The sequence below is a fragment of the Molossus molossus genome, unplaced genomic scaffold (assembly GCF_014108415.1).
Source record: "Molossus molossus isolate mMolMol1 unplaced genomic scaffold, mMolMol1.p scaffold_m16_p_11, whole genome shotgun sequence".
NCBI classification, from domain to species: domain Eukaryota; kingdom Metazoa; phylum Chordata; class Mammalia; order Chiroptera; family Molossidae; genus Molossus; species Molossus molossus.
The window spans coordinates 51,614,155-51,626,187 of NW_023425346.1; the positions used below are offsets into that span (position 1 = coordinate 51,614,155).

Below are 12,033 nucleotides of genomic sequence, written 5' to 3' on the forward strand. Positions count from 1 at the left end.
TGAGGTCCAGCTAAATGGCCCATTTTATTTCTAGAAGTGGTAAAAATAAATCATTGCTAGTTGAAACACAATCTGATTATATCTAAGTAATTACTTAAATGGTCCCAAAAGACAAGCAGGAGAGATCACATGGCTCCTCCACTTACATTGCAAATTGCTGCCATCAAGGACATTTGTGCCTGAAAGATCTAAAGAATTAGGCCTCTGTGCTCTTCTGGGTTTTGATGGTCCAGGATCTGCTACTGTGCTTGGGACATCCTGTTTAAGAACATCTTGCTCTAAACATGGATTACTGTTGTTGTTATTGGAATTAGTTCGGCCACCTTCTAGTGGCCGTTCCCTTCTGTCCACAAGACGATCCAGAACACCTTCATCATGGCCAGCCTGTTGCTCTCGCCTCAATAAAGGTTCATGCTCATCAGGGCTGGAATTAATATTCAGCCTCGTGTCCTCACCAATGAATTGATTCTGCAGCATTTCTTGGGCCCTATGTGCCACCGTGTTGGCTGTCTGGCCAGATGGTATTGCCCCATTAACATACTGAGTAGTGGCAGCATGGGCATTAACGTTGTGGTTTCTACCTGCCACACCATTCATGGTAACTGTAACCACATGAGGTTCTACAGCATTGATTGTATTCATCTTGGCAACTCCAGTTTCTACTTGTTTTAAGTTTGATTTGTGCTTGCTGCCAAATTTTAGCCGGGGCTCCTTTGTTGAATTTTTGGTGTTTAAAGGCAAACTAGTAGGTCTCTTAGGAAGGTTCTGTTGCTTGGGAAGAGGATAGAGCTGAGCAGGTGGGACATCAGGAATTAAACATGCTTGGCCATTGGCAGCCTGTGTGAAGTCCTGCTGTCCAGTTACTTCGACTGCAAGCTTTATTAGTGGGTAAAGCAAGCTAGAACTGGTACTGCTCAGTGGGTCTGGCCCACTGAACTGTTTAAGAGAATGCTCCATAAGATTCTCATCAGAACTTTCCTTGAGGTTCTTATCAACTTCTTTTGGGTCTAGCTTGTTGGTCTCCAAGTCTTCTTCTGTCAGCTGTAAGCAGACAGGGGTTGGACCAATTGGCTGTGAAACATTGGTGGCATGAAGATTTGTTTCATCTGAGTATGGCATCTCAGATATAGTGGTCATGCCAGTGCTTGGAGTGAGGCCAGTGGTATTTGTGGTTGTTGTGTTGGTGGACAGGCTGGTGACACTTGTTTCGGGGCTGGGGATTCGAGCTTGTGCTTGCTGTCGTTCATAGTTAATTGAGTTTCGATTCTTTTCCCCTGTGGTCAAAGGTGTGCTGGACATCGAATGCTCAGAGGAAATATTCTTTACAATGCTGTCAGTATGATGGAGAGAGTCTTCAATGTATGAGGAAGAAGAATAATCTGGATAAGGGCCAATCTTTGGCACACGCCTATTGTGTGACAGGTTGCTTAAAGAAAGGGAAAAAAAATGCCAAATTGAGAATGTACATTTATGACACACTGATTTTTCCACATCTAACACCTCTGGTTTTAAACTGCTTTCTATTTATAACCCACATCATTCTATGTTATTTAAAAATTCTAATCAAATAATGAAGTGTCAATTAACATATTAAATGCTAGTTTTATATGATTTAATCCTACTGGAAAACCTCTATGGATCTAGATATGATTTTTATAAATGTTTATTATTTTGGTTTATAGGAATTAATAAAAAATCCTATAGTTGTGTAACATTACAAAATACACCTTTTTTTAAAAAAATTGTTTTTTCTTTTTCCTTTATTGATTTTAGAGAGAGAGGAAGGGAGAGGGAGAGAGAGAGACAGAAACATCAATGAGAGAGTACATCGATTGGCCGCCTCCTGCATGCCCCCAAATGGGGATTGGACCCACAACCTGGGCATGTGTCCTGACCGGGAATCGATCCGGCGACCTCTTGGTGCATGGGTTGATGCTCAACCACTGAGCCACACCGGCTAGACTATACCTTTATGAATTGTATACCTGCACAAGTTTTGTGAGAGGAGGAACCATGAAATATGTTTCATTTATACTATCATAATTCTAGATACATAGTGGCTATTCAACAAATCAATTCAGTTCCAATGACCAAACAGTAACAACTACTACTAGGCTATTCCAAAGCGCTTCCATGAAAGGCATAGTCTAGCAATAAAATATATCTTCTCAGGGTAGACTGAGCCATATCAATGAAAGGCCTAGAGCCTAGAGTATGAATGTGACACTCAGACAAAGGATCAAAGACTCAGAAACATTCTCCAGTTATCAAGGCTTCTTAAGTCATCAACACACCTTGAAAGTGATGGTTCTTGAGCATCACACTGTAATACATTTATGTTATTTAAAATAAAAACCAGGGATAGCTTTAACAAAGTATAAACATTGGGAACATTAATAGATGCAAATGTTATAGGAGAAAAGCAGCAACTAAAAGAGAGAAAGGACTATGAAGAAAGACTGATGAGGTTATAAGGGAACGGCAAGAAGAAGTAAAAAGCTGTTGTACTACACAAGAAAAGGAAGTTTAGGAGGTATGGAGGTAAGAGTCAATACAACGAAACTCAGAGTGAAATGACTCTGGTATGAACTATCATTTAGGGGAACTACTTAGAAATGACAGGGAATGAGAGGAAGCATATAAGGGGTATAACTGAATGACACAGAAAGCAAAGAATGGCCAAAGCAATGGGGAGGATCAAGGGTTTCTTCTTACCATTCAAGAAAAGTTAAAAAACACTTAAAGTAGCTGACTCTTGAGAGAGGTACAAAAAGCATACCAGAGCACACAGATAACACAAAGATAAGGTGAGAAGAAAGCAGAAGACTATCCTTAGGTATGTGTAAAGTGAGAAAATTTATATTTAGAATTGCTAATCTCTACCTTCCTTGATTTGCTGATATATAAAACATAAGGGTTTATATGCTGAAGTTAATTTAACCTAAACATATGTAGTGTAAACCCAATTTTGGGCCTATAGTTCATAATACAAATTGCTGTTAAAATGAGAACAATAGAAAATAGCACAGAAAATGATTCGAGAATCAAGTGTATTTTTATTTGTTGATTGATTTTTAGAGAGGGGGAGAGGAGGGAGGGAAAAAGGGAAGTGGAGAGGGAGGAAAGGAGAGAGAGCGAGGGAGGGAGTGAAGAAGAGGGGGAGAGGGAGGGACGGGGTTGGGGAAAGGGGGAGAGAGAGAGATTTGTTGTTCAACCCATTCATGCTTTCATTGGTTGATTCTTTTTTTTTTATCCTCACCCGAGGACATTTTTCCATTTTTTGTTCAGATAGAGCGGGAGGGAGAGAGAGGAAGAGAGAGAGAGAGAGAGAGAAACATCGATGTGAAGGGACACATCAAGTGGCCGCCACCCACACGACCAACCAGGGCCGGGGACAAACTGCAACCGAGGTACATGCCCTTAGCGGGAACCGAACCCGGGTCTCTCTGTACTGCAGGCCGACGCTCCAACCGCTGAGCCAAACCGGCCAGGGCTCATTGGTTGATTCTTTTTTTTATTATTATTATTTTTTTAATCCTCATCCGAGGACATTTTCCCATCTTTTGTACAGACAGAGTGGGAGGGAGAGAGAGGAAGAGAGAGAGAGGGAAACATCGATGTGAAAGGGACACATCGAGTGGCTGCCACCCGCACGACCAACCAGGGCCGGGGACAAACTGCAACCAAGGTACATGCCCTTAGCGGGAACCGAACCCGGGCCTCTCCGGACCGCAGGCGGACGCTCTAACCGCTGAGCCAAACCGGCCAGGGCCATTGGTTGATTCTTGTATGTGCCCTGACCGGAGATCAAACCTGCAACCCTGGCATATCAGCATGACACTCTAACCAACTGAGCTGCCTGGCCAGGGACTCAAGTATATTTTTATTTCAATTTTCTCAGGTAACTTTTTCCTTGATGCTTTTCTGAAGATGTTTAGCATATATTAGATAAAATGACAAATTCATGGGAACACTTTTCCCCAAAACATGAAACAAAGAAACACGGGTGACAGTCTGAAAGTTTCAAATTTTAGAAATGTTTTTTAAAAAGCCCTTTGATTTAGAACAAAAAAAATCATAGTTCTAAAAAAATAAGTCTCCTAAAATAATGTTCATGATGGAATGGAAAGACCTTATGAATTGCTCTCATGTAAAAGTAGTAGTACTATATTCTATAAGAAAGAACACTGGATAAGAAGCCTGGAAACAATAGTCTCTAGTAAAACAGGTTAGATACATAGGCAAGATCACAGTTCCATTTTCTTTTAAAACACAAACAAACAGCAGGGGAAGTAGGAATAAATATGACAATATATATAGAAGTGCCTATAATCTTTTGGAACTATGAAAATGTTTTACCTTTATTATTGTAGGAAAGTTGGAGCATTAATAGAAAAAAACTAACTTCTTTTACTGTATCTTTAGATATTAAAAACCCCACAGATTCCATCTTGCATTTATATCAAACAAAAATCTTCAGTAAAAGAATGGGAATATTGAAAGAAATAGTGCAGCTTCAGGTTGGATGAGTTAATCACTGCACTATCTGACTGGTTTAAGAATATTTATTTCCTGTTCTGTTTAGTCTCAGTTTTCAATACTGACTAATGGAATGCTTAATGCTTTTGGTCTTACCGCTCATTCTGCATAGCAGTAGACATTGGATTGACTGTTGGGCTCACGGATTTGTTTCTTTCCCATATCATCATAAGTTCAGCCATCCTCTCCTCTGCACACTGTGCAGTAAGCCGAGCTTCTGCATCCTGGTCCCAACAGTCTTCGATTGTCTCTTTGAGTGACCTCACTGCCTGTAATAAAGCACATATCAAATAAGTGTATTTTTATTTATTTATTTATTTAATCCTCACCTGAGGACATTTTTTTGTTTTTTGTTCAGATAGAGTGGGAGGGAGAGAGAAGAAGAGAAACATCGACGTGAAAGAGACACATCGAGTGGCTGCCACCCGCACGACCAACCAGGGCCAGGGACAAACTGCAACCGAGATACATGCCCTTAGCGGGAACCGAACCCGGGTCTCTTTGGACCGCAGGCCAACGCTCTAACTGCTGAGCCAAACTGGCCAGGGCAACAAGTGTATCTTTAAAAAGAAAAAAAAAGTATTGTGTTTTTAGTGACATGCGGTAGAAGAAAAATCAATTTTCTTTAAAAAATATTTTATGTAACTTTAATAAAATATTTTAGACTTCAGAGATTTGTAAAGGGTCACAGTTCTCAAATGGTGAGTAGCAAGTAAGCAAGGAAGCTTTAACTTAATTCCTTGAAAAAGTATGCATAAGAGTAAGCAGTTGTAAGAAGTTATATATGTTTCTTCAAGGGCACAGGTTTTTGACATTGTTGACCCACTGCACTGCTATTTTGATCAACAGCCATTAATTCCACTTCAAAAATAATTTTTGAATTTGATGAAATTTTGGCACCAGGCTATCTTCAATTTCGAGGTGAGTTTTTTCTCCTTTACTCCTATTACAGTGCTTCATTCCAACCGTAAAACTTAAAGGCTTGGCATTTCTTCTTCCTTAAATTAGTTTCAATAATAGTATCAAAAGCAGTCCCATTCTGCAGTATTCATCTACATCAGCAGTAAACAATAATTTCCCTTTTGGAGAGTTGGTTTAAACTCCCTTTTAAAAAACAGATTTTTGTATACTTTGATGGACTGTCATCCAGAATATTTTCAGGCTTGATTTTTGAATTTTTTAAAAATTAATTTGTTTTTGTTACAGATGTTTCTCCTTTTCCCCCCAATGACACCCTTCTCCCCATCCCCCCCCCTCTATCCCCAGCTTTGTTGTCTATGTCCATTGGTTATGCATACATGCATATAAGTTCTGTGGTTTATCTTGGGATTTGTTTTTATTCAGCTTCAAGTTTTTCACCTGCCCTAATATTCACACTTTTTGTGCCCTTAAAATATTTGCAAAAAAGTAAGGCTAGGGTTTGCCAGTTTTAACAAATAAAAATATAGGATGGCACTTAATCTGAATTTTAGATAATTGACCAATCATTTTTTAAGTATATTTTAAATAATACTTAATCTGAGTATTTATCTGGAAGCCTAATTTCAGCCAAAATTGTTATTAGCAATCTTAAGAACATTTTAAATTTTTCCCAATAATTTGTGTTCTGTAGCAAACTGATCTGAACCCTGAATCTGCAGGAAATTTGATAATGTTCTTTCTGGAGATAGCTCACTGCATACCTGCACCATGGCCTATCTTTAACACCATCATCCCCACTTCCTTGACTCTTCTGAGCTGTCTGCCTCAGTGGCTGTCTGCCACTGGTTCTCTAATTTTGGCCAGAGCACAAATCAAAGAGGATATATTTTAAGGCTGAACTTTACATTGAATTTTGAAATCTATTTTAATAAATGTTCCAGGCTCTGAGTAAAATTAAATTCAAATAATAGATATAGACATCAATTAATAACTTTCTCATTACACAATAATAATCTACCTATTTCTCAAAATTTGGAAGAACCTGAAAAATAGATACTGGATAAGGTGGAGTTTCACAAGTGTGTGAAAGTTTGGTGTTTATGCTAAAAGTACAGTTGAGTCTATTTATGGTAGTTGTGTTCTATAAATTTGCTGAAATATACACTGAATTAGTGAACAATGAATCACTACTTGTAGAGTAAATACGGGTTACTGGTTTCCAAGAGTGTTTGGCCAAAATATTTTTGTCAACCAATTAATATAATCTTGTTTTATTTGTGTTTCTGTTTAAAGACATCTTTTAAAATATTATCAGTTTATTAACAGTGCATGCATGACCAACAATACTACACGTCGTGCCCTAATCAAGCTAACCTAGTACACATTTTTCTTCTTCATAAGGCACATCGCAGTATTCTTTCCCTTAGGAACACTAGCCAGCACTTCAACACTACATTCGGGGACCATTTAAACTGTGAAATCGCCATCAAAAAGCACAAAAATGTGAAAAACAAGGCACAAAGTAAATAGCAAAAAGAAGGCAGAGTACCTTGTCAGACCTCGGTTGGGAACACATACATCTGGTGACTAAAGTGTTTCACTGCTCTGCATATATCCATGAATGACGATAAAAGTGTGTTGAGTACTGATTTGGGGACTACAAATAAATTGTAGCAAGTAGTTGAATTCCAAATGTTAAATTGTGAATAATGCGAAAGACTGTATAAAATGAATTTAAAACTGATCTGTAGCACTGGCCGGTTTGGCTCAGCAGTTAGAGCATCAGCCCACAGACCAGAGTCCCAGGTTCGGTTCCCGCTAAGGGCACATACCTCGGTTGCAGTTAGTCCCCACCCCTGGTTGGGGTCATGCAGGTGGCAACCAGTCAATGTGTCTCTCTCACATGGATGTTTTTCTCTCTCTCTTCCTCCCTCTCTCCCTCCCAGTCTGAAGATAAATGCAAAAAAAAATTCTCAGGTGAGGATAAAAAAACAAAAACAAAACTGATTTGAAGATAAAGGGAATTTAGGAATCAATTATAACTTTTTTTTATTTTTTATTTTAATTCTTATCCTCACCCGAGGCCATTTTTCTATTTTTTGTTCAGACAGAACAGGAGGGAGAGAGAAGAAAAGAGAGAGAGAGAGAGAGAGAAACATCAATGTGAAAGGGACACATCAAGTGGCTACCACCCGCATGACCCAACCAGGGTCGGGGACAAACTGCAACTGAGGTACGTGCCATTAGCGGGAACCGAACCCGGGTCTCTCTGGACCGCAGGCTGACGCTCTAACCGCTGAGCCAAACTGGCCAGGGCATAACTAACTTTTTTAAAAATGTTTTTTATTGATTTTTTTTTTAAATCCTCACTGGAGGCTACTTTTCCATTTATTGTCAGATAGAGTGGGAAGGGGAGAGAGAAACATCTACGTGAGAGAGAGGCATCAACATCGATCAGCTGCCTCCTGCACAATCCCTATCGGGGATTAAGCCAGCAACCTGGGCATGTGCCCTGACTGGGAAATTAAACCACGCTCAACCACTGAGCTATACCAGCCGAGCATAACTAACTTTTTTTGTGATAAATATACTCTAAAAAGTAGTTATACAGCCTTGGCCGGTTTGGCTCAGCAGTTAGAGCATCGGCCTGCAGTCCAGAGAGACCTGGGTTCGGTTCCCGCTAAGGGCATGTACCTCGGTTGCAGTTTGTCCCCGGCCCTGGTTGGTCGTGCAGGTGGCAGCCACTCGATGTGTCCCTTTCACATCGATATTTCTCTCTCTCTCTCTCTCTCTCTCTCTCTCTCTCTCTCTCTTCCTCTCTGTCCCACTCTATCTGAACAAAAAATGGAAAAAGATGTCCTCAGGTGAGGATAAAACAAAACAAAACAAAACAAAAAACTAGTTATACATTTACCTTATTGGATTTTGATATTGGTTTGACAAAATAAAGTAGTCCCAAGTTATGAAATGAGAATTTTCTTTTTATTATTTTTAATCCTCATCTGAGGATATGTTTCTATTTATCTTCAGATATAGTGGGAGGGAGAGAAAGAGAGAGAAAGGGAGAGAGAGAGAAATATCTATGTGAGAGGGACACATCGACAGGTTTCCTCCCACATGACTCCAACCAGAGCTGGGGACAAACCTCAACTGAGGTATGTACTCTTGGCCAATGAACCTACAACTTATTGGTCCATGGGCTGATGCTCTACCCCTGAGCCAAACTGGCCAGGGCTCTTTTTATTTTAAAATAATTTCAAACTTACTTTTCTTGCCTTTCATGACCTTGACGTTTTTTAAGATTACAGACCAGTTACTTTCAGACACTTAATTTGTCTGATGTTTCCTCATGATTAGATTCAAGGTTTGCATCTTTGGCAGAAAACCACAGAAGAAGAGATACTGTGTTCTTCTCATTGTACCTGATGTGGTACACAAAATGTGATTTGTCCCATTACTAGTGAAGCTAATCTTGATCACATTATTGAGCTGGTGTCTACCAGGTTTCTCCACTGTAAAGTTCCATTTTCTTTTATATTTAATCAGCGATTTTTTTTTCCCATTTCAATCAGTGTTTTGGGGTAGGGGGGTAAGTATTTAAAGCCTCTGTAAATATCCAGTTCTGCATCATTTTCATCCACTAGTTTTAGCATCTCCTAATGTTTCTAGGCTGAATTAATTATACCTATGAGGCTTGTCAGTAACAATATATTTTTTTAATATGATAGTAAATCCATAACAGAAATATGGATAAAGTGTACATAAATAAGAAATGCAAATGACTTACAAAATATGCGAAGATACTCAACTTTATTCACTATGTTGAAGTAGTACAGTGTAGTAGTAAAGAATATTAGTTCAAGTTTTGTAGTGAGAGTACCAGTTCAATTAAAAGCCTGGCTTCAACTCTTGGCTCTACTTAAAACTGATAAATTAAAACAAGATCTATTTTTACCTATCACATTAACAAAGGTAAATAAAATTTTATAACACAAAGTGTTGGTGATGGGAAAGCATGTACTTTATATTATTGTTGGGAGTGCCATCAATTTGGAGAGTAATCTGGCAATAACAAATTTTAAATGTATTTTACCCTTTGATCCAGCAATACTATTTCCAGGAATTTAATTCCTTAACTGCACTTACACATAGGTAGAAAAAGTACATGTATAAGATGTTCACTGTAGTATCATTAATAACAGCAAAAGCTGAAAACTTCATATTCTCTTATAGGGATCAGGCTAAAAACTTATGGTATAATGTATACTGTTCAGCATTAAAATAATTAGAAAGATACATATGTTTCCAATTGCTAAATAAAAATAGTAAGGCTAAGTGAGCATAGTAATTTCCATTTGCATGTTAGAAAAAATATAAAAACATATAGCCTTGTAATACATAGAAATTTCTGGAAGTCTACAAAAAGAGCTTAACAGTGGTTGTTTCTTCAGAGGAGCTTTAGAATGTCTGAAGTAAGTGGAAGAGTTTTCACTGCATATTTTTTGTATTTCTAAAGAATAAGTATTGTTTGAACTCTTTGAATTTTTATTACATGCATGAAAAACATTCAATTTAAGTAACTTTGTTGAATAGGTAATATATGTAGATGTCACTAAATTCAAAAGGTCAAAAGGGAAATCTCCCTCCCATTCTTAACCATCAACCACCAATTTTCCCTCTATAGGCAACCAAACACATGCTATATATAAAACACATAAATTTATAGTTTCATTCATGTTCTTAATTAGTAAACATAAAGTTCATAAAGTATACAACCTGAAATCTTTCTAAAGCAAAAATTTGGACACTTTTCAACACAAAACTGAAAGGGACCCTTTCCTTTTCAATTACAAAGCACCACCTATTATACAAAGTCCCATTCACCAGCTGCTGCCCACAAGAGCTCAGAAACACCAAAATCCAAGTAGCTAAAGATTGTATATTGGTTATTTTCTATATCTTGAGGAAATAGAGATGTTTAACGAGCATAAATGTATTACTTTTCATATGGTTGGGAAATAATTTGCTAAAATTATTTTTCTAGCCCTGGCCATTTTGCTCAGTGGTTACAGTGTTGGCCCGTGGACAAGAGTGGTGGGTTCGATTTCGGTCAAGGGCACACCTTTGGTTGCGGTTAGTCCCCAGCCCTGGTCGGGGTCATGTGGGAAGCAACCAGTTGATATGTCTCTCTCGCATCTATGTTTCTCTGTCTCTCTCTCCCTCCCTCCCATTTTGATCTGAAGATAGATGGAAAAATATCCTTGGGTGAGATTTGAAAAAAAATTATTTTTGTAAAATAAGACCTTCATAAAGGCATTTTACTGGTCAATGACCCTGGTAACCAGTAACCCTGGTCTCTGCCTCTAATAAGTTTCCATTTTTGAAGGCAGAATCATTGTTGATGATTAATAGTAGTAGTTAACAATAATCTTATCTACTTTTTTCCTTATTTTGGGGTATTCAGCATTGATTTAGGTAAGCGCGGTATGGCGTCCTCCCACAACCACATCAAAATTACAACTAAACTACAGAACAACCATCATTCAAAACCGCCTGAAATCAAGCTGAATGGAAGTCCTACAACTACGGAATTAAAGAAGCAGCTGCATCGAGACTGGTAGGAGGGGCAGAGGCAGACAGGTTGATCCCACACCCACATGTGGCAGATAAAAATTAGGAGGATACCTTGGCTGGGAGGTCCGCCCTGAGGACTGAGGGGATCCCCGTCCCACACCAGGTACCCTGCTCAGGGTTTCAGTGCCAGGAAGAGAAGTCCCCATCACTTCTGGCTGGAAAAACCAGCGGGAACTGAGGCTCAGGGACGCTGAGGCAGCTGGAGCCCCAGGCAGCTCCTCTTAAAGGGCCTGCGGACTCACTCCCTCTAAGCTTGGAGGGGAGGCAGCTCGAGGGGCGCCAGAGACATAACAAGGAAGAACTGAGCTGTTTGGCATTGGAGAGGGCTGGAGAGGGGGCTTTCTCCGGGACAAAGGTGCTGTCAGAGGCCTTTGTTCCTTTTGGTGAGCCCTTCCCTGGGGCAGCAGACAGCCGCCATATCTGGGACTCCAGCAACCTGGCTCACACTGCTTGCCCCGCCCTGGTGATTCCCTGAGGCCCCACCCCACCCAACTTTCAGGCCCACCCAAGCTGTTGGCACTTGCTTTACCACAGGACTGGCCTGTCTTGAATCCTGCTTCAGGTTTTCTTAAGTTCTTTCAAACAAGCAGCATCTGGTCTCAGCTAGCCCCATACCTCTTGTTAAGTAATACATAGAAACAAACACAGGGAGGCAGCTAAAATGAGGAGACAAAGAAATAGGTCCCAAATTAAAAAACAGAACAAAACCCCAGGAAAAGAACTAAGTGAAATAGAGATAAGCAACCCAACAGATGCTGAGTTCAAAATACTGCTCATAAGAATGCTCAATGAACTTAGTGAGAATCTCAGTGAACTTAGCAAGGGCCTCAAGAGCATAAAAAAGGACCAGTCAGAAATGGAGGATGTGCAGTCAGAAATGAAGGAGGAGGCACTAACTGAAATAAAGAATAATTTACACAGATTCAATAGTAGCATAGG

General features: G+C 39.5%; 1 protein-coding gene across 2 annotated transcripts in view; it reads right to left on the reverse strand.

The window, feature by feature from the left end:
* BMPR2 (bone morphogenetic protein receptor type 2) overlaps positions 1 to 12,033 on the reverse strand; it is a 193,646-nt gene that overhangs the window by 1,951 nt on the left and 179,662 nt on the right. For both annotated transcript variants that reach the window (XM_036254249.1, XM_036254251.1), the window contains 2 exons: positions 4,636 to 4,808; positions 147 to 1,426 (listed from right to left, as the gene is read on the reverse strand). In XM_036254249.1, coding sequence (XP_036110142.1) covers positions 147 to 1,426; positions 4,636 to 4,808 — 1,453 coding nt within the window. The remainder of the gene's footprint in view (positions 1 to 146; positions 1,427 to 4,635; positions 4,809 to 12,033) is intronic.